The sequence below is a fragment of the Pseudovirgaria hyperparasitica genome (genome assembly GCF_010093815.1).
Source record: "Pseudovirgaria hyperparasitica strain CBS 121739 unplaced genomic scaffold EJ05scaffold_5, whole genome shotgun sequence".
Taxonomy (NCBI): Eukaryota; Fungi; Ascomycota; class Dothideomycetes; order Acrospermales; family Acrospermaceae; genus Pseudovirgaria; species Pseudovirgaria hyperparasitica.
The window spans coordinates 151,180-171,338 of NW_022985553.1; the positions used below are offsets into that span (position 1 = coordinate 151,180).

Here is a 20,159-nt window from a genome sequence, read left to right on the forward strand (position 1 = left end):
TTCCCAGTCTTTTTTTCTTCTTCTCAGAAATATGTTGAGGAGCATTTCTATCAAGTAAGAAAGGAGACTACCTCCCAGAGACCTTTGTTCGGTTAAGAATGGTTAAAACATACATAGTAGAGGCTAGTACAGGTAAGGGATTCCCAAGTTACTGATACTACTGCTAACACATGCTTCGCTCAATCAAGAAGACGTCTTCGCCTTCTTGGACTGGGCAGAGTCAGTCTCGATCGTTGTGCCGGGCGTGATTGCCTGGCTACCAGCAGCACCAGTATCAGGTACAGCTTCCTCCTCTTCTTCGGGGCCGCCATGGCTTTCAAGCGATTGCGGTACTCCCGAGCGGGTCGAGGCCGGATCCGAACCTTGTTCGGAGACGTCAAAGTTCACGTCTGCTGGTAGCGCATCGATGACCTCGCAGATTCTCTCAAAATGCTTCGGAAGCCACAAATCGTAGAGGTTCCGAACAAAGGTGTATGCCGTCCACCTCGCATTCCCATCCGAGCCTATACTGAAGGTGTGTATTTTATGGCGGTAATACTTGACATTGTCGCCATCGATGACAGCGTAATGGCCCCAGATCCTCACAAGTTCATAGTTGTGAGATATCGAGAAGCCATTGACTTCTCGATGAAGTTCCTTCTCGCGGCCGACCAAGCGGAAGAGAGTGTATAAGCCGCGTAAGCAGACAGTTTGAGTGTGAGCATTTTGCCGATCGGCAACGTCAAGATCAGCTGCGCCACTTTTGACTTCGGCAGAGAAGAACGGAAGATACATATTAAACGTGGCCGCAATCAGGCCAGAATCAGTCACTAGGTTGCCGAGGAAAGGCAGCAGCTTCATATACTGTTCAATGCTAAAGGCATCGCTCCTGAATCCAAGACCATAATCTGGCTGAGGACGGGGACCAGGACGCGAGCCTGGAGGTTTCAAGAAAGTGGCAGAGTTGAGCCAACACGCGTTGACAGTCTCTCGGAGGACTTCCAGATGTTTAGCTCCTCGATCGGCCAGAATCTCGGCTGACGGAACAATGAGGAGTGCAATATCGCGAACCACCCGGGCTTCATTTTCGCCGTTCATTCTTTTGCATGTCTTGTCGAACAGATAATCGTCCGAAAACAGGGTACCTTCAGGAAGCGACTGCGTCCCGTTGAGGAGCATTTGGCAAAGCCTTTTGCTTTCAGTAGTAATGCCTTCAGTATGCTCAGACAGGAAACTGCCGCAAACCCTCATTTGTTCCACGAACATAGGATGCTTGTACGGAGCGCTCTTCTGCTCTCGGTTTAGTTGGCTGCTTGAAGTCTGCGTCTGGGTGGTTTCCGAATTCAGACTGGCATTGGAGCGTTTACGACTCAACGACCGTTTTATCGGGCGCGCCTGATCAACAATATCTTGAAGTCGACGCATCGTTGCTTCTTGTTCCTCTGTTGGCCAAGTGCCTTTATCTCTCCAGAACTCAAGCCGAGCCTCTTTGATTGTCTTCTGTGTAGCAGCTGAAGATGATCGCGATCGTTTGGTTGATGCCTCAAGTGAATCGCGAGGGTTTGGAACCTCGTCTTCACGATGCCGATTGTCCCCGGCCTGCTTTGTATTTGGAGATATTTGGGACTGTAGACGCTTCCTTGGTCTTTCGCTCGATGTGTGACTCTCAGGGTCCCAACTGCGCTTCTTTGCTTCTACGACTCGGGATGGAGCTTCGGTCGAACTCGAGAAATCCTTTACCATGTTAAATAGTTTACAATGAGGGAATCGTTGTCGACTTGCCTGCTGCTTTGTTGGGTGTCGCGCTTGCAGTTGAGCGTCCGTCTGTTGATCGGATCTCTCCTCAGCTGCTGCTTCTTTGCGATTGCTTGGACTCGTGGCTTCGCTGGTAGGTTGTTCTACGAAAGTTAGAACGGTTTTGCAATATGGCAAGAGCTGCGACAACATACTTGCCTTCGCCTGTTCTTGTATGCAGCGCCTCTTCGGGGCGGCTAAAGGTGGTGAGTAACTAGCCATGATGCCTAGGTTCGTACGTTCGAAGCGCCTATATCTAACCGCTGAGTTTGAGATGCTTGATGGAGGGTTTAGTAGCTGGACTCAGCGTGCGAATTCATAGGTGGGCAGCGGCGCAAGTGAGAGGTACGCCAAGCAAGCGAAACGCCCTATACGTCCCCTGGTCCAAGTTAAGCGTGACTCCCGCATGTATTCGATGTTATGTGGTGTATAATGCGCTTGATATTATATCCCGTACGACCGTACGAGAAACTTGCAACTTACTAGAGCGCGGGAAGAACTGCGTAATCATATAATTGAAGTAGTAGGCTATTGTCGGAAACTAGAACAAGTGGTCGAAGATTCAGAGGGCTCTTGATATACCTCCTATACCTTTTCAATAGACACACACAAAAGAAGCCACACGACCGAACCAGCACGCTGAGAGAGATTCAATTCTGTAGCTAGTGAAGGCTCCCAGTTGGAATTGTAGGGTTATAGTGAAAGGGAGACAGGAGTTGAGGCCGTGATGCGAATGTCATCAAGCTTTGAGTCAAACTTCTATCAATGAAGCTCGGGCAAATGATGTAGCTCACCAATGGCATGTAGATCTAGACAGCTTCTCTTTGATGGGAACTTTGAATTCAACAGTCGATGTTTGTGGTCAGTCACTGATTGCAATATCATGAGGTCTCTGGTATTCAGGCCCTCGGCCGTGATGTCGGGAGTCAGTTCTCGCCCTGCTACGCAATCAGAAGTCAAGTCAATGTTACTAGAAACAAATAGACAACAAACGGCCTCAGGCAGTAAGGTACTGTGAATTTGGACAACACATGCCCACTAATTAGATATAATTAGATATAATAAGAAGAAGGGCACCGAATGGGTCAAATGGATTCATGGACTCATGGAGGATTGGGCCGGAGTCTGGACCACCGACCGACCGGGAGCTACTCAAACGCAACCCACGCGCAAGCTCTCCTCGTCTCTTCTTGCACCAAGAACTGGACCTCAACACACTTCTTCACCCGGATTGTCCTATTCCACTCCTCCACCCCACCATCTCCTCATCCGCAAGCTCCTTCTGATAGACACGATTTCTTGCGCATTATAAAATACCTACGACAACTACCCCTACACGCATTCATCATCGTCAATGGAGCTTCTCGAGCGCTAGCCATTGTCACTGAAGTGCTGCGGGGCTGTCCGCACACTGAGGCACTGTCCCTTGCAACAGGTACGCACTCACGCGATGAGGCCAGAATTTCAGTCGCATAGACTTTACTGACCTGCTCTCTGACTGTAGAATCTTTACAATGCCTATTGAAGTTCCCTCACAGCAAAGCCAGCATGTCGCTCATCCACCGAACTCCGGTGCTCCCGACCAACCGGGATACTCACTCTTCAACGACCCCCATGCGTCGCTCGCAAAATTCACTGCAAAGCTCCCACCCTCGTCCATCAATAGTTTCTGCGGCGCTATGGCAGGTGTCGCGTCGGGGATTGTGACGTGCCCCCTCGACGTTATCAAGACAAGATTACAGTCGCAAGGTTCCTTCACACGGGGCATCAGTCGAGGAACACCATCTTCAAAAGCAATCTATAATGGTCTATCTGGCACCGCCAAAGTGATATGGATGGAAGATGGCTTGCGCGGGATGTATCGCGGTCTTGGACCTATGCTCTTGGGCTACCTTCCTACATGGGCCGTGTACATGAGCGTCTATGACTCCTCAAAAGACTTTTACTATACTCAAGTCGGTCAGTGGTTGTCGGCTCTAAGATGTAATGTCGTACCGTTTTGCTGATACAGCCCAGATAACAAGTGGTTCGCTCGGATCTACGCATCGGTGACAGCTGGAGCATGCTCGACCCTCGCAACAAATCCTATTTGGGTCATCAAGACTCGATTAATGTCTCAAGTCAGTGAAAGAGCCTCTAAAGAACACCGGACACCCTGGCACTACAAGTCGACGTTTGACGCAGCCAAAAAAATGTATCGAACAGAGGGATTCCTTGCCTTCTACTCAGGCTTGACACCGGCACTACTCGGTTTGACACACGTCGCGATCCAATTCCCATTGTACGAGTTTTTTAAAATGAAATTCACAGGCCTTGAGATGGGCGAAAACACCAAAGAGGACCATGACGTGCACTGGGCTGGTATCTTGGGCGGGACATTTCTCAGCAAGATCTGTGCTACTACTGCTACCTATCCGCATGAAGTGCTTCGAACCCGTCTCCAAACCCAGCAGCGATCCTTGCCATCGACTTCGTCCGAAGGGGTCTCTTTCCGAGGCTCCTTGGGTGAGCCGAGTACGTCCCGGGGGTCTGGAACAGCAGGGCGTGCGTCATCAGAAGGAGTCTTGCCACGAGCTGTCTTAGGCTTGACGGCCTCTCATCCCCCTGGATCAGCGTCTTCAGATGGCATGATCAATCTGCCACGATACCACGGAGTTGTGAAGACATTCAAGACCATTCTGGCTGAGGAGGGCTGGAGAGCATTCTATAATGGAATGGGCACCAATATGGTCCGGGCTGTACCAGCGGCAATGACGACAATGATCACTTACGAAGTGCTCAAGAAAGCGTGTCACCGGCTACAAGAGGAAGGCCAGGCTGCTTTGAATGAAGAACCGTGAAGCAGGCATCGATGCGTCGCATGCGAGGGGTCTTCGTCCTGCCGTCCTTTCTACACCAACATTTTTCCCTTCAGCAATACATATTAGCATTGTCCCTTGGGAGGGCTCCTTGGCGTTCGTAGGAGCACATGGCGCAGACCAGAGTGCCGAAGTCGCTGCTTTTCTCTGTGGGTCATAATGGGGTGGGCGATTGTGATGCTTAAGGTGGTCATTTCTGCAGTTTACAAAGACAGACATTGCGCATTCTAAGACTGCATACTGATTTGAGATATCATCAGCATCGTGTACATGATAGCTAGGCGTGCCGTAAAGGCTTATCGAAAAATAAGTGTTATGCCACGAGAATTAGCCGTTTAACAAACCATGAGGCAAGCTCAGACGGACTTCAGTGGAAGATTTAGAGTGTTTTTTAGACTGAGGTCGTCGTCAATAGTCTGGTGTGATAGCTGGCCCTAAGGTTAAGGTTTGGCTTCTAGACACGTAAACTGGCGTATGTAGCGTCCGCCGGCGCGAGGGATAGATAGCAGTTCTCCTGAGCATGACAAGATTCTTTTTGCCAAGTAGATATTCTGAAGATTGACCTCACTATGCAGTGCCGTACCTGTTGGTTTCTTGAGACTCTTCTCTGATTGCTCGGAAGATCTCGTGCTGGTCTTGCAGCTGCACGCCAGGCAATCCCTGGACGTTTATTGAGCTGGCTTCCTTTTACGGCAGCCAAGTCGTAGGGAAATTCCCCCGACTCGAGCTGCAAGATTACGGCCTGCATCTTGTTCACTTCTACGCCTGAGTTGGCAAAATCTGTTATGTTCGTGCACCTCACATAATAGTCGTTCGCTCTATCGTCGGTCCTGGTCGCTCGTTTTATTCCGATACGATATCCCAGCCGGGTCTGTCCATCCGATAAGAGAGGATTCCAGCAGCGGTCTGCACTGCGCGCACGGTCGATCTACACACACACACACACACACACACACACACACACACACACACACACACACACACACACACACACACACGAATAGCAGAATGGCGGGCACGCTGTTACCGAAGGACCGCTTCAGCTGGAAGTCCACGAGATCAAGATTTCCACCGGGGAGACAGATATGGCAGTTCTTTACGAGATCACGATATCCGCAGTACTTGGCGCTCGTCGCGACAATACTGCTCATACTGAGAGGTTTTGGCGGTCTAGGAGGGGTGTCAAGCAGGTACGTCCGGACAGCTATGGGACTGTAGCATGGCTTTGGAGCTCTAGTACACGTAGCGCGTGAAATGACATGCTAATTGGTTCTCTATGGAACAGATACACTTGCTGGGGCCCAACAATATCGCCCATGGAGATGACCCCGAACGACCTGGCGAAATGGCATGGCCACACCACGCCTGTAATATTCAATCATCACGCACCGGTCGAGATCAAGGAAGAGACGATCAGCTATATCGACCTCAATAAGATCGAATCCACGCGCCGCGCTCTCCAGAGCGAGGAAAAGGTGCTTATCCTAACACCTCTTCGAGATGCCTCGCATTATCTGGAGAAATACTTCGAACTTGTTGCGAAGCTCACATATCCTCATCATCTGATTGACCTGGCCTTCCTTGTGGGCGATACCACAGACGATACTATGGCAGTACTTGTGCTGGAGCTTGAGCGGTTACAGAAGCGGAAAGACAAGATCTCCTTCCGATCTGTCACAATCGTGGAGAAAGATTTTGGAGTTACATTCGGGCAAGATGTGGAAGATAGGCACGGTTTCAAAGCTCAGGGACCCCGGAGGAAAGCAATGGGAAAGGCCAGGAACTATTTGCTCAGCCATGCGCTCAAGCCTGACCATAGCTGGGTGTACTGGAGAGACGTTGATATTGTGGATAGTCCAGAGGGGATTATCGAGGACTTCGTTGCACACGATAGGGACATACTGGTTCCCAACATCTGGTTCCACAGATACAAGGTTGAGGACGGCAAGAAGGTCGATATTGAAGGACGATGTGAGTGGCCCTGAGTACTGGTTGTAATGCTAGCTGACCTGGAGTCAAGTTGATTATAACTCGTGGATTGAGTCTGACACTGGCCGTAAACTCGTCAAGAATCTCCCTCCTGGTGTGGTCCTTGCAGAAGGATACGAGAAAGAAGGGTACAAGACGGGCCGAACGTATATGGCTCGCATGGGCGACTGGCGAGAAAACAAAGATGAAGAGATTGAGCTTGATGGTATTGGTGGTGTCAATATCCTTGTCAAGGCTGATGTCCATCGCTCCGGTGCGTCTTAAAGAACAACTACGTTGGCATCAAAATATCTGCTAACATGAACCTCAGGCATTAATTTTCCCTGCTACCCCTTTGAGCACCAAGCGGAGACAGAAGGTTTCGCTAGGATGGCCAAAGCCGCCGGTTATGGTGTTTATGGCCTGCCTAACTACGTTGTTTGGCACATCGATACAGATGAGAAGCCAGGCAACAACTAATTAACTCGAATCATGCATTTCCTTGCTTCTCCCTTTCGAAAATTTTGCCCCCGACTTATGGTCAGCTGATAGAGACCTGGTTTCGGATTATGCTACTACTACTGCTACTGGAAATAAGCGTGCGACTCCTCTAGTAATTCACGACAAAAATACCCATTCACGCGAAAGCACTGTCCAGATTTTTCGAGGCATTTCGAACTGCATTCTATTTTCATGCTTCTTCATCGGCGTATTGTCGCATTAGCAGCACGAGCGAGCGGTTTAGTGTTTCACAGCCTCTCACACACACCCTTATTTTGACATCCTTTTCGGCGCGCGAGCGACTCGGAAGGAAGCGAGAGCATCCCTTGTGTCTCATCTGGCGTTTGGAACCACCTGGCCCACGCACGAGGGCGTCCTCACGATCGGGTTTGCATTATGCGCTAGGCCGCCCCCCCCCCTTTTTCTGATCTGTATAGGAAGGCAGGTTCATAATTTTTCTCTCCACCATTTTCATGGTACATTTCTTCATGTAGAGCCAGCCCCTCCTCGCTGGGAACCAAAGGATCTGGCAGATTTCTTAAGCTGGACGTGGTTTGGCCTGGCTTCGGCCTTTGGCTTTGGCTTTGCAGCGGGCTTTGAACGTGACGTGACGTTACGCGAGGTGTGGATGTGTGTATAGATAGTTGATTCGATAAGCTAGTATATACTCACGCTGTAGATAGAGAGGAACACGAATGTACGAGACGCTATCGACTGGATGACTCACTATATATGACTATAGACATTCATTGTTGGTGTGTGGTGGTGGTGGTTCGTTGGTTGATGTGTGCTTGATGATGGCTGTGGAGTGTTTGCACCGACTTGTGTTGGCTGCTGTACCTCCGGTTGCGCTCTGGGGTTTTTTTCCTCCCTTGGGCTTTGTCTGGCTCTTGTCGTGTTTACTGGCAATGATGACTCTGTCTCTTACCATATCTCCTAACACCAACAACAATAATAATGGATAATATTAATGACACGCTTCTCAAACTCCATTCCAAACACCATCCGCCCACCCCCTCCCACATCCACACAGTCCTAGCCCTGTCACGACGACGCACTTTATACCCCAACACCATCCATACCTATCCCCAAGACACAGCTAGCTCCCATCAATCACCCATCCACCCACCCGCTCATACTCCTCCTTAATAGGAGATAAGTGCGAGCTTGAAACCCCCTTGCAGGACTGCAGTCTTCTTTGCTTCTGATTTGGGGGTGAAGGGGGAGAGAGGTGGAGGGTTGGGTACTGGGGGTGGGGTCGGGAGGAGGAGGAACCTCTGCTGCGCTTGAGGGTTGATGGGGGCTTGTATGCTGCCGCTGGGTGCTGGTCGGGAAGAAGACGGCGTTTTGGCCGAGGGGAGGATGTGGGGAGGGTGGGTGGTGGGGCGGTTAGGAGGGATGTGCTTCTGATGTGAGAGCGTGGCGGGTTGTGCTTCGGGGTATGGGCTTGATGGGATGGTGGTGATGGTGATGTGGAGGGGGTTGAGCCTGTGTCTGGTACTCGGCTTCTGAGGGCGAGATCTGTGAATGGCTCTGAGGGGTGAAGGGGGCGCTTTGGTGGTGCTTTGTATGTAGTCTGGGTGAGCCTTTTGGGGGCAGGTTGGGCATTTGGATATGTGTCTGTCAGTATGGAGGTTTGGCTGTGCCAGGTTGGTATGGTGCTTGGTTTGGTATTGATCTCCCGGTCATCCTCTTTGAAGTTGAAATCGAAGCCGGCTAAGTGGTTTAAATCCCCTGGGTTTTGCTTAGGCGACGTTGATGGTGGATTCGAAGGCTGAACTGGACGACTCGTGGTTGTGTTGGGTGCGCTTGGTATGCCAGAACGAGGGCTTGCCTGTAAAGGTGGTGTTTCCTTAATAAAGGTACGGTCCAGAGGGGAAAAAGGCTTGAGAGATGGTAGGCATGGTGGGTTGGCTGAGGAACCTGGTAGAATGCATCGATCATGTGGTATTTCCCTCTGCTGAAGGAGTTTCCTGTCCTCGGCCTTTTTGCGACGCATGTTCGAAAGGTCTTGTTGTGTATAAGGATCGCTGTGCGAGCACGAGAAGGAGATTGCATGAGCGCACTTTATAAGTTAGTAGTGCTTAGCACTACGAATCACGCACATAGTGTTTTGGGTGGCAATACACAAAGCATCGCACGAGATCATGACGCCGCATCGAGGAAAGATACCCGTGAACAATGCGAGCAGCCAAGGATAAACATTCTGTTTGCAAGGGAGGACATGTCCGTTCCCATGTGGCATCAAAGACCCTTCCTTACAGCACTCCGAAAGGGATATATCTGAACCTAACCATTCATTAGCACAAGCTCTGTGTTGTCTTCGACAATCTTCAAAGCAGTAGACGTTTTAAAAACTTACCTTGCTCATGTCCCACACTCCGCTCGTGACATACACGTCAATCTCAAGCCTAGCCCTGACTTCCTCCTCGCTCTCGGCATAGCATATCATAGCACTGCCCTTCATGTCAGGCGTCTCGCCCTCTTTGGGCTTGGACCCCATGAAAGCGCCTGCTTTGCATTAGCCAAATACCGAGGAACATGGTGATGTTCGTTCTGTACCGCCCATGATCCAGAAGTCCGGCTCGGGCGTGATGCCACCGAGGTGTTTTCTATAGAATCGTCAGTCAGGAAGTCTGATTGATATCGAAATTCAAGTATGAAGAACAGGTTCTGAAGACAAGTTTTGGCTTGGCATAAGAACAACAAAATAGCAAAAATAAACAAAGACTGACTGTCTAACTTCCAATCTTTTCTGCAATGCGCCCTCAAAGTCAGGCACGATGACGAGCCATTCACACTTGGACGATGCGGAAGCCATGGCTCTTGACTGCAAGATTGGATATGTTCGAAGTCTGGTGGTTGTTGTTGCAGGACGCTGAGATGTCGTTCTGATGCAGCTGAATGCTTGACGGCGGAGCAAACCTACTGAAACCGACATTCAGGCTGAAGATGAAGCTGGACACCAACGAGCGCTTCTTTTGAATATCAATTATGCCTGTACAGTGAGGAGCTTATAGTTGTCGACGACAGGGCGTGCATGACAGCGAGGTGAGTTGCGGGGCTCGGCAAGCACTCGGCGCTTTTCTGTGGATTGTAGCATAAACATCACTAAAGGTAATTATACTTTCAGCAATTGAACATAACAAGCATTTGTGTACGTGTTGAAGTAGCAGTGGATGATCTATATAGCCCACTACGTCTATCTGCAAGCGCTCTAACTGTTTATGCCTCATCAATGTGGTCTCCATATAATGCTTCACCTCATAGCTTCGCAGGTCTCTTCTCGCGTTTCGACATAGCATCAGCAACCATCCGCCGTTGAACCTTGCCAGTTGCTGTCTTGGGCATGATATCTGTAAAATATATCTGTCATGCTCATTAGCCACCTATGTGCAGGGAGTTGGGGATTTCTAACCTTCTTCGGCAGTTTGAACTTCGCAACCCTGTCTTTCATCCAACCCCTCAATTCATCTGCAGAAAGCTTGCCTCCTTCTTTAAGCACCACGGCAAGACCGACATCCTGACCGTACATCTCGTCTTCTATTGCGAAGCTGACAGCTTCTGCAACAGCTGCATGCTGGGCGACGACGTTGTCGAGCTCAATTGGGCTGATCTTCTCTCCACCCTTGTTGATGAGCTCTTTGATGCGGCCTGTGATGATCACGTAGCCATCGGCATCTTTCTTGCCTTGGTCGCCAGTGCGGAAGAAGCCTCCTCGCGTGAAAGACGTTTTGTTTGCCTCGGGGTTATTCAGATATCCTTTGGTCACGTTCTCCCCGCGGATACAGATTTCTGCCTCTGAGCCCTGGGGAACTTCGTTACCTTCTTGGTCAAGAATCTTGATTTCGACTCCTTGACCGATACCTACGCTTCCGGGCTGTCTCTTGCCAGGAGGTAAGGGATTCGATGTCATCTGATGTGCTGCTTCGGTCATTGCATACGCTTCGAGTACGGGTGCATTGAAGCTCTTCTCGATCTCATGGAATGTCTTTGGCGACAAAGGAGACGAACACGAGCGAATGAAACGAATGTCTGGAATTGGACTTGGGAGTGGAGTCTTCAGCAGAATCTGATGTATAGTGGGCACCGCAGTGTACCAGTTGGCTTTGTGCTCTATGAAGTCTCGCCAGAAGTCAGAGGCAGAGAACTTCAGAGGTACAATCACAGATCCGCTGGATGCTAATGGGGCAAGAAAACCAGCCAGAAGTCCGTGGACATGAAATAAGGGCATCACAAGCATCGTCCGATCTCTAGTGGTGAGGCTGTATGTGCGTTGTATATTTCCTAGATCTTGTCAGACACAGTGAAATTGTGTAGCTCTCCTCTTGATCTACTCACCCATGGTCCGAGTCAAGTTTCTATGAGTCAATGGAACCTGGTATGGCATAAGCTAACGTTCGTCGTGGCCTTTTATGGCCAACTTACAGCTTTCGGCCGCCCAGTGGTTCCGCTCGTGTGCAGGACCAGAGCAACATCATCTGGCTGCGCTCCCTCCAATCGCTGAGCCCCTTTTGATTCCAGCTTCCCCTTCTCTTTCACATCTAGGACCACCTCATTACCATTCCAGTAGCATTCCGCAATAGCCGCCTTATATTTGCGTGCTGCTCTTACAGCCGCGGCATCTTGTTGGTATGCTCCTTTGGGTACCAGCGTGACAGCCGAGCTGAGATCATCAATGTAGAACTCGAACTCATCTTGCTTGTAAGAGGGATTGAGTGGTGCAGCGATCGCTCTTTGCCATGACGCTGCAATGAAAGCCACGATGAATTCGTAGGTGTTCGGAAGGGCAATTGAGACTGCTGACGCGGGTGATATACCGAGAGATGCGAGTTTCCGCTGGAACGAAGCGACCTCAGCGCATAGCTGCGTATACGTGATCGTCAATGACGGTCGGCCAGGAACAATGATAGCCGGCGCATCGGAGGTCTGTGAGAACGAGTTGGCAAGGGTAGCCATGGTGCTGTCGTTAGCGGGAGGGCGGCAATTGCGAGTCCTTGCTTCGGGCGGAACCGTATCAAGGCAATATAACAAGAAACCAAGTTATGAGAATACAAAGAGAAAAGACGTTGCGAATTGAAGGGTTGTCAGCCATGACAAGCCTCGGCGACAAAGTTACAGTACTCGATAGCACGTTACCGCATTGGGACTGTAGCGCACACGGTCCCACCGCTCGTCATCGGTGATATTGCGATTTTGCGCGTCGCGTCTTTACCGCCTTCCGTAGTCAAAGCTATATTTAATTCGCACTAAAATCCACTGCACCTCAACCTTAGCTCCCACATCGACATCAACATCGACAGCTTCATTCCTCACCTCCATCTTTGCAACATCGACATTGAACATCGTTACGTTATTGCACCAATGGCTGGCGATCAGAAGCCCGCACCTGCGGCCTCTTCAGGCTTGAGTCTCTATGCGCATCTGCTTCCTGGCGGCGGAAAGTCGACCATCACCAGCGCACCTGTCATGTACAATCAGCCGAAAGAGGAGAAAGAGCAAGCTGCTCCGGCAAAACCTAGTATTGGTAATTATCTGTAGTGGCCCTCTCCCCCACTCCTATTTGCCTATTCAAGACCTGTAAGCTTACTGCGGTCTGTTCGCTGCTTTGCAGATTTCACAAAGCAACTATTTCAACAACAACAAAAGAAGAAACAAAACCAGCTCCACAAGGGCAGGGGTGCGAAACCTTCAAGGTTCCACGGATCCACCTCTTCTATGAACACGAGCTCGAGCTCCCCAGACAAGACCGGTAATGGAAGCAGCTTCAACATCCGTCCGATCACCACGTCGACAGCGGCAGACTGGATAAGCAACGCACAGGATGACGATGCGGCAATCGAAGAAGCCGAAGCCAACAAGAGTCGATATAGATATCCTAAGAAGAAGAAGAGAAAGACGCAGAGGAACGTGCCTGAAGCTGAGATCAATTGGAACGAGCTCTATGAGCCTACCAAGTGTACGAACCTCCACGCCTACAACGAGAGTGAAGAGTATAGGAATGCAGACAATGATTGGTTCAATAAGCTCCACGCGTCTCGCTTCGCAGTGCAGCGCAACGCAAGCAGCAGTGCAGAAGTGGTTACTCCATCAGGTCAGCTGCCTCAAGCTCAAAGATATATTTCCATGCTGACCACTTTCCAGCCCCGGTCGTGCGCAACGCTATGTTCGCACCACCCGCGTTCAACAATGGCCCGGCCAAAGCTATTGAGGATGTGGTGATGCGCGACGACGACGCTGTCCATCCTGACCGACGAAGCGGCATGGCAGCCATTCCCACAGACGACGAGGAGGAGTACCGTCCGTCTTTCGGAGCACCCGCACATCCTCCTTCTGGTGGATTCTCTACGCACAATGCTACCGCGGGTGGCATCAATGTCGCTCCAAGCTTCGCACCTCCAAGCTTCGCACCCCCGACCGCGACCAATTCGTCCGCTCCCGCCTCTGCCGTCATATCACGCGCACCCGTTCGATTCCAACAAGCAGCATCCGCTACTGCCTCTGAAGATCAACAGGGTGATACCATTATGAGCATGGACGAGGTCCCTCCCGAGCCAGAAGTCGAAGAGGCTCCGCGCTCGAACCGACCTGGACAGAAAGACTTTGCGAGGCGCCTACTCATGAAGCAAGGCTGGAAGGAGGGCCAAGGTCTAGGAGCATCTGGCTCTGGCATGATCAAGCCACTGTACGTCAAACCGATCAAGCAGAAGAAGTTCTCGGACGCCGAAGGTGGCGGGTTCAGCAAGGCTGGACAGGGCAAGATCATTGCGGGGAAGAAGGCCAAGGGCTACGTGGAGGAGGAAGGCCAGTATGGCAAGATGAGCGAGGTGGTGGTGGTCCTTGGCCTTCTTGCGGGCGTTGACGTGCAGAGAGAGATGCAGGCGGACGTGCCTCTGGCACAGCGAATCGGGGAGGAGTGCAGCGAGAAGGTTAGTTCTGCCCTCGTGAGACGAGAATTGATTGATACTGATGATTGATATAGTTTGGGAACGTGGAGAAGGTGACGGCAAGCGCGGAGACTGGGCGAATTTTCGTCAAATTCACCCAGTCGTTGTCGGCGCTCCGGGCGGTCCAGGCGCTGGACCAAGGCGTCCTGCGATCCCTGGAGCCGCTGAACGCGGCAGGCAGCGTGGGCACGGCGCGATACTACGACGCCGACGACTTTGCACAGCAGGTGCTAGACGCGGACGTCAAGGTTCCGTCTGCCCAGTAGATGGCAAGACGCCAAGGCAAGTGTAGTATGTAGCGAAAATCAATGACAGTTGTTGACTGAGAGTGACATAGCGAGTGCAGCATTTTCCATGACGTGGTAGATGTCGTGCAGGTATATTCATGTGTAGATTTGGTAGAAAGCCGGTTTGTCTACAGTCAGGTGGTGATGTATACGATAGCCAGCAGAGGTATTGAGCAATCCAATCCAATCCAATCCAATCCAGGGCAACGCATCCCTCAAAACAGGTCCTTTCCCCTTTCCCCCTTTTCCTTCTCCCTTTTCCCCCCCAAAAGAAAAACCACTTTTATCAAAAGACATCCTCAAAGCAAATAGCGATAATCAGGACTCAAATCGCCCATCTCGGTCTTCTCGTACTCGGTCAAGCCGCGATCGACGGCGCTCCTATCCTTCAGCCTGTTCTGCCACCAACAGCTGACAAAGTAGATGGTGCAGGCGAGCGCGCTCAGACAGACGAAAGAAATGCTGATGCTGTGGCCCGTGTGATAGCCGGACGGGGCGTCGCGGGGCAAGAAGGCAAAGACGGCGATGATGCCGGCAATGTTGCCGAAGCCGACCTGCCAGGCGGAGCCGACGGCGCGGCGGTGGTGGCCGCCTAGGTTCATGTTGAACCAGCTGTGTGTCGTTAGTCTGGGACTGTGAAAGAAAACAATGGGGATATAGGGGAGGGGCTCAGGGAAGGAAAGGGGAAACACAAACCAGACGATGATGGGCATGGCGCTGTAGGCGCCCATGGCAACGAGAAAGAGCGCGGCATACTGCACGTCGCGATTATTGTGCACAGAGATGAGGATTGCAAAGCCGGACATGCAGACGCAGATGGGCACGATGGCGCAGAGGAAGCGGTGCCGCAGCTTATCCGAGATGTAGGCTATGATCATGGCCAGGCCGAACGCGCAGGCCCAGGGCGGCACGCCGTGCAGCTGGGTCTGGATGCGCGAGTAGCCGTACGACTGGATGATGGCCGGGGAAAAGTACGCGTAACCGTAGGCGGGCACGATCAGGCCAAAGTACATGAGGCCGCCGACGAGGATCTTGTAGTCGCGGAAGACGTTGAGGATGTCGCGGGCGCCCAGGCTGCGGTCGCGCGCCGACTTGCCCTGGTCGACGCGCAGGCGGGCAATGACGTAGGCGCGTTCCTCGTCCGTCAGCCAGCGGGCTTCCTCGGGGAAGTCGGGCAGGAGGAAGAAGAAGAAGAGGGAGACGAGGAGGGTGAGGAGGCCCTCGAGGATGAAGATCCAGCGCCAGCCGGCGTAGCCGCGCACGCCGCTCATCTTGCCGATTGCCGCGGCGAGGAGCCCGCCGAATGCGCCGGCGAGGGAGGTCGAGGAGAAGAAGAAGGAGTATCGACGCTGGGCCTCGTGGCGGCGATACCACATGCCGATGAGGTAGAAGGAGCCGGGGAACATGCCGGCCTCGAAGACGCCGAGGAAGAAACGGGTTGCGAGAAGGCCGGCGTAGGACTGGACGAAGCCCTGGAGCAGAGTGACGAGGCCGAAGCCGAACATGCAGATGGAGAGCCAGACATGGGGCTTGAGTTTCTTGAGGATGATGTTGGAGGGGATCTCGAAGAGGATGTAGGGGACGAAGAAGATGACGAGGGCGGTGTTGTATTCGGTGTTTACGAGGCGGAGGTCGGTGGACAGGCCGAAGACGTTGGCGTTTGAGATGTTGATGCGGTCGAGGAAGGCCAGCAGATACCTGTGGGTAAGTGAGTGGAATGTTTGGGGAAGACTCTCGGAGAGAGTGTGTTGTGTTCATTAATTACATGATGCATAGAAAGGGCAGGATGCGGAAGTCCATCCGATTGACCAGTTTGCGCTCCGTGGTATGGGCAGGACAGACCACGGGCTGGTCATGGTCTTCTTGGTCGTCCTGATCGAGGGGATTATTATCCTCATTCTTGCTGTACTGTTCAGCATCTGGTGACACTTCCACGGCCTCTGTGTGTGTGGTGTTGTGTGTTAGCAAATGTCAGCAGTAGTAGTAGTCATTAATGGTTTGGTTAGATGTCAAGGCAACCTTGTTGAAGAGGATAAAACCGAACTTACTTTCGCGGTCGCCCCACATGATGTCGACAACTAATGGTCGCTGTCTTCGGTGTCAGTGTCAGTCTCGAGGGAATGGTAGAGATGAGGATTAGAAACGGGGAGGATAGATGATATATATGGAAGAGATGGCGCGTCAATATAAGAATAAGATGCAGGTAATGATTATTCCATCAGACGACTCCGACTCCTCTCCCACTTCAGTCAGCAGCCGCATTGGAGAGAATGCAGTATGTAAGCTGCGGTGATCAGGCTGAAAAGTGCGTGGACGACAGATCATGCGTGACAGAGACTGCTGCGACATGACTGAGAAATGCGCCTGTCCCGGGGTTAAGACGAGGCAGTAAGGCCGAACGATTGGCCGTTGGGGAGAAGGACTTATAGCTTTAGACCTGATGGGGATGATTATTAATGTGTTGTATTGTATTGTATGCTTTCATAACCAGACAGTCAGCCTCCACTCCGAAATAGGAAAGCACCCCCCGCATCGGACAAGCCAGGCGCGAGTCAGTGACTTCTCGTCCCAACTAAGCTTAGCGCGCCTTCCTTCCCCCGTCACGGAACATTCCCGGGTAATTCCATTCGCCGACTCGCCGACTCGCCGACAATGGCAAAAAGAAAGTGATTGATATCTTTGATATATTGTTATTATTGTCTTTGCAGCAAATGCGATTTCTTATGAGTGTTTGCGGTTTGATATCTCTATAGACCCATTCATATTCCACTTCTTAACCTGCCTGTCTGGCTGAACGACGGGCATTTGTGGCGGACTTGTGCGCTTCCGCAAACATGTTCATTGTAGCTTGGCTGCGCGTTTAGGGCCCAGATGTTCATCTCTTACCTCTCTCTCTCTCTCTGCCTCTCTTCCTCTCCCTCTCTCCCTCTCGTTCACTTTGCACCTTGTCCTCACTACTACTACTACCTCCTCCACTCCATTCACTTTCCTCTTGCGCGTCTCACAACAACATAATCGCTGCTCAATAGTCACTAATCCCTCAATAGGGCGCCGTGGGCTGGGACTGAAGGATGGCCCTGTTGCCGAACCTTCTTCCTCCACGCCACTGGTAGTCCACAACCTTGTATCCCACACTATCCTCTACACTTCAGTCTGATTTCCCGTCGCAACTCTTCTATCCCGTCCTCGCCATTCGATCTTCTTCAATCGCTTCATCCGCCACTCTTCGCTCGCATCTCATTGTTGCTGGCTACAGGACCTTCAGCTTACTCCCTTTACATAACGCCATATACCTTCCACGGACTCCTTTGTCTGCCTGCACCATGGACATCTCTCGTCTGATATCTCCTCCCTCCCCGGAGTCTGGCCAGTCGGTCAAACTGCCAGCTCTGTCTCACTATTCCCTCGCCTCCGCTGCTACCGCTCCTGCTGCTCTTCCGACTCTTTCAAACACCATCTTGTCGCATGGCCAATCGCTTGATCTCACAAAACCCGCTGCGGCCCAGAGTCCCATCGCAGCCTCGCAACTCAGCCCTATTCAACTCTCCCGAGACCCTCAACCTTCTAGCTCCGTTGAACGTCCTGAGCCTCCGCAACTCCCTCAATCTTCTGGCTCTCGTAGCCGTCCTGAGGCTCCCACACCCCCTCAAACCTCAAACTCTCTCAAACGTCCTGAGCCTTCGCACCCGCTTCAAGCCTCGAAGCCTTCGAAACGGCCCAGACTGAATCCGCGCCAGGTCTCCCGACCAACCTCTTCTCGACACTCCACCCCCTCATCTGAGCAAGGCCAATACGCCCCGTTAATGCCGCGTTCAGCATACGGCTCAACCGCCAGGCCACTTCATTCACTCGCGCCTCGACCCCTTCGTGCTCCAAACCCGGCCCCGCCCATCTTCGAGCATGAACGCATCGAGCTGGACAAGATCTGCAGGCCTTCCGTCAAGGGAGAAGTGCTCCTCCCTTTCAAATGCTCCCGTACTGGCGCAATCGCCCATCCTCGATCCTTCACCGAAAAGTCTGCTGAGAGTAAGCTGGACTTTGGTGGCAAACGCAGGAGTGGTCGCAAGCCCACTGAAGCCTCCATCTTGAGGAGCAAGGCTGCTGCCGAAAAGCGCGCAAGGGAGCTCCGGCCTACCAGACTCAGGATCGACCAGCCAGTCAAAGCACAGTTGAACATCGATATCTGGGCACAGATCTTCCAATGGACCTCTCCAAGCACCCTTTTCGAGATCCGCCACGTCACGCCCTTCTTCGAGTATATTCTCTCTCTCGACAAGACGTGGGAAGCCTCACGTATCAGTACGTTCGGACACGACATGCCTGGCCCACCTGATGGCATGACCGAAGCCACCTACTGCGAGTATCTCACAGGCACTACCTGTCATTCGTGCAATGAATGCCCCGTCCGCAAGGTTTTTTGGGCTTTTCGCAAGCGGTGGTGTAACGAGTGCTACCGCACCTTGACCGTACGGGAGCGTGAGGCAAGAGCGTCTCTCGACAATCTTCATCCTCTCATCCTGAACACCATCATGTCGGCCACGCGAGACTCATGGGGCCATTACATTGGCGCTGGCTCCATCCGTCATTCTGCTGGACTCGGCGATGGTCGTGTGGCATGCTACTTGAAATCCGACATTGAGCAGCTGAGACGAGACTGGCAGGAGCTCTTGAGTGGTGAGACATTTGAGATGACACCAGAGCAGGTCACTGAGCGACGCGACAAATGGATTGCGGAACGAACTGCCGCGAGAGACGTCCTGATTGAGCAAGCTCGCAAGATCGAGGACTGGCAGCGCAACGAGGATGCCAAGAAGAAAGAGAGCTACACCGACAAGCGTGAACAGCGCATCGCCTTTTTCAAGAGGCATGCAGAGGCTGTAGGCATCAGTGAGAAGGCTCTTCTTTCCAGCATGGCATACCAACGCGCAGCCAAGATTCCGAAAATGCCAAGTGAGCGGGCCTGGGATATCCTATTGCCGAAGATCAAGGAAGATCTGGCTGCTCTAGCACGGAAGGCTTCACGTCGCGCTTCGGCACGACACAGCGAAGAGCGAGCGTTGGCCGCGGCCGCGGCTGCACATCGCATCCCAACACTCCCGCCCCCAATTGGCAATCTCAACTTTGCAAGGCCTTCGGCGGCTATACATGCACTTCCACCGCACGGCATCGACGCATACCTCTGGCAACGACAACGGCAGGCCTGAGAGGAATAGTGTGCTTACCGCATCCAGTGGCATGGCATTTTGAAACAATTAACGACTGGCATTTCAGCGGACACAAACAGCATAGAATTTTTTTGGCGGCATTTTTGCATTTTTTGCATAGGGGCATTGCAACATTGGGCTCACATCTTATAGATCTGGGATGGCGTTCTCCTTTTTTGGTTGTTTTGTTTTTGGCTCGGCGTTTCCACAAGCATTACCTGGATCACACACACACACACATTGCATGCAAGCTGTACACCACGAGTCATGAATGGATGGTATGACTGTCAAGGACAGTCGATGGGCCCATCAGCTAGACAGGTTCTTGATGAGACGCTGATTGGACATTCGGGGGAATGTTTGGCTGTATCATAGTCAGGCTATGTCCTTGTGAATAGAGAGAGAGAGGAAACATATATGACTTTCGCACGTGGTCTAGATTCTATATCTTTCTGACGAGTCTATCCAAGCTACTTGCTCTATCATGAGAGCGCAAGAAGAGAAGGCACAACATCTCTATATCATACATCCATCCATCCATCCATCCATCCATCCATCCATCCATCCATCCATCCATCCATCCATCCATCCATCCATCCATCCATCCATCCATCCATCCAT

The 20,159-nt window shown here is 51.8% G+C and overlaps 10 protein-coding genes across 10 annotated transcripts in view; 4 read left to right on the forward strand and 6 right to left on the reverse strand.

The window, feature by feature from the left end:
- Positions 1–183: 183 nt before the first annotated feature.
- EJ05DRAFT_509225 (uncharacterized protein) lies at positions 184–1,995 on the reverse strand (the record flags this gene model as incomplete). Its single annotated transcript, XM_033748079.1, has 2 exons — positions 184–1,877; positions 1,929–1,995. The coding sequence occupies 2 exons, from the start codon at positions 1,993–1,995 to the stop codon at positions 184–186; spliced, it is 1,761 nt and encodes a 586-aa protein (XP_033601925.1).
- A 1,292-nt stretch (positions 1,996–3,287) lies between these two features.
- Positions 3,288–4,613, forward strand: EJ05DRAFT_498687 (mitochondrial folate transporter-like protein/carrier; the record flags this gene model as incomplete). Its single annotated transcript, XM_033746721.1, has 2 exons — positions 3,288–3,732; positions 3,790–4,613. The coding sequence occupies 2 exons, from the start codon at positions 3,288–3,290 to the stop codon at positions 4,611–4,613; spliced, it is 1,269 nt and encodes a 422-aa protein (XP_033601926.1).
- A 1,026-nt stretch (positions 4,614–5,639) lies between these two features.
- On the forward strand, positions 5,640–7,079 carry EJ05DRAFT_436826 (glycosyltransferase family 62 protein; the record flags this gene model as incomplete). Its single annotated transcript, XM_033741765.1, has 4 exons — positions 5,640–5,821; positions 5,917–6,602; positions 6,652–6,873; positions 6,931–7,079. 4 exons carry the CDS (start codon positions 5,640–5,642, stop codon positions 7,077–7,079), a joined length of 1,239 nt encoding a protein of 412 aa, XP_033601927.1.
- A 1,036-nt stretch (positions 7,080–8,115) lies between these two features.
- On the reverse strand, positions 8,116–9,221 carry EJ05DRAFT_299303 (uncharacterized protein). Its single transcript, XM_033740586.1, has one exon. It carries the CDS (start codon positions 9,097–9,099, stop codon positions 8,200–8,202), a length of 900 nt encoding a protein of 299 aa, XP_033601928.1. The 5' UTR covers positions 9,100–9,221; the 3' UTR covers positions 8,116–8,199.
- Positions 9,191–10,202, reverse strand: EJ05DRAFT_299341 (uncharacterized protein). The gene is made up of 5 exons (XM_033740587.1): positions 10,030–10,202; positions 9,836–9,978; positions 9,663–9,712; positions 9,463–9,611; positions 9,191–9,389 (listed from the first exon to the last, which is right to left on the reverse strand). Exons 1-5 carry the CDS (start codon positions 10,039–10,041, stop codon positions 9,345–9,347), a joined length of 399 nt encoding a protein of 132 aa, XP_033601929.1. The 5' UTR covers positions 10,042–10,202; the 3' UTR covers positions 9,191–9,344.
- A 45-nt stretch (positions 10,203–10,247) lies between these two features.
- On the reverse strand, positions 10,248–12,233 carry EJ05DRAFT_474585 (acetyl-CoA synthetase-like protein). Its single transcript, XM_033743628.1, has 4 exons — positions 11,529–12,233; positions 11,442–11,478; positions 10,519–11,387; positions 10,248–10,469 (listed from the first exon to the last, which is right to left on the reverse strand). Exons 1-4 carry the CDS (start codon positions 12,057–12,059, stop codon positions 10,365–10,367), a joined length of 1,542 nt encoding a protein of 513 aa, XP_033601930.1. The 5' UTR covers positions 12,060–12,233; the 3' UTR covers positions 10,248–10,364.
- Positions 12,234–12,495: 262 nt separating this feature from the next.
- On the forward strand, positions 12,496–14,536 carry EJ05DRAFT_474586 (uncharacterized protein). The gene is made up of 4 exons (XM_033743629.1): positions 12,496–13,194; positions 13,245–14,029; positions 14,083–14,329; positions 14,385–14,536. Exons 1-3 carry the CDS (start codon positions 12,819–12,821, stop codon positions 14,311–14,313), a joined length of 1,392 nt encoding a protein of 463 aa, XP_033601931.1. The 5' UTR covers positions 12,496–12,818; the 3' UTR covers positions 14,314–14,329; positions 14,385–14,536.
- On the reverse strand, positions 14,417–16,535 carry EJ05DRAFT_474588 (MFS general substrate transporter). Its single transcript, XM_033743630.1, has 4 exons — positions 16,383–16,535; positions 16,100–16,274; positions 15,031–16,032; positions 14,417–14,946 (listed from the first exon to the last, which is right to left on the reverse strand). The coding sequence occupies exons 1-4, from the start codon at positions 16,399–16,401 to the stop codon at positions 14,634–14,636; spliced, it is 1,509 nt and encodes a 502-aa protein (XP_033601932.1). The 5' UTR covers positions 16,402–16,535; the 3' UTR covers positions 14,417–14,633.
- Positions 16,536–17,657: 1,122 nt separating this feature from the next.
- Positions 17,658–19,538, forward strand: EJ05DRAFT_484433 (uncharacterized protein; the record flags this gene model as incomplete). Its single annotated transcript, XM_033745342.1, has 1 exon — positions 17,658–19,538. The coding sequence occupies one exon, from the start codon at positions 17,658–17,660 to the stop codon at positions 19,536–19,538; it is 1,881 nt and encodes a 626-aa protein (XP_033601933.1).
- Positions 19,539–19,828: 290 nt separating this feature from the next.
- Positions 19,829–20,159, reverse strand: part of EJ05DRAFT_299850 (cytochrome c peroxidase-like protein) — a 2,128-nt gene continuing 1,797 nt past the window's right edge. The window contains exon 4 of the mRNA XM_033740590.1: positions 19,829–20,087. The gene's annotated coding sequence lies outside the window, so the exon portion shown is untranslated. The remainder of the gene's footprint in view (positions 20,088–20,159) is intronic.

Bases quoted from the DNA above. Each gene is read 5' to 3' on its own strand.
- EJ05DRAFT_299303 (XM_033740586.1), bottom strand. From the start codon at position 9,099: ATGCGTCGCAAAAAGGCCGAGGACAGGAAACTCCTTCAGCAGAGGGAA.
- EJ05DRAFT_299341 (XM_033740587.1), bottom strand. The intron at 9,713-9,835 runs GTCAGTCTTTGT...ACGATTCTATAG, and splicing joins AAAAGATTGGAAGTTAGACA to AAAACACCTCGGTGGCATCA. The intron at 9,390-9,462 runs GTAAGTTTTTAA...ATGAATGGTTAG, and splicing joins GAGTGTGGGACATGAGCAAG to GTTCAGATATATCCCTTTCG.
- EJ05DRAFT_474585 (XM_033743628.1), bottom strand. From the start codon at position 12,059: ATGGCTACCCTTGCCAACTCGTTCTCACAGACCTCCGATGCGCCGGCT. The intron at 11,479-11,528 runs GTAAGTTGGCCA...ATGCCATACCAG, and splicing joins CCACTGGGCGGCCGAAAGCT to GTTCCATTGACTCATAGAAA. The intron at 11,388-11,441 runs GTGAGTAGATCA...GACAAGATCTAG, and splicing joins AAACTTGACTCGGACCATGG to GAAATATACAACGCACATAC.
- EJ05DRAFT_474586 (XM_033743629.1), top strand. From the start codon at position 12,819: ATGAACACGAGCTCGAGCTCCCCAGACAAGACCGGTAATGGAAGCAGC. The intron at 13,195-13,244 runs GTCAGCTGCCTC...ACCACTTTCCAG, and splicing joins AGAAGTGGTTACTCCATCAG to CCCCGGTCGTGCGCAACGCT. The intron at 14,030-14,082 runs GTTAGTTCTGCC...TGATTGATATAG, and splicing joins GGGAGGAGTGCAGCGAGAAG to TTTGGGAACGTGGAGAAGGT.
- EJ05DRAFT_474588 (XM_033743630.1), bottom strand. The intron at 16,033-16,099 runs GTAATTAATGAA...ACTTACCCACAG, and splicing joins CTGCCCTTTCTATGCATCAT to GTATCTGCTGGCCTTCCTCG. The intron at 14,947-15,030 runs GTTTGTGTTTCC...AACGACACACAG, and splicing joins GCCATGCCCATCATCGTCTG to CTGGTTCAACATGAACCTAG.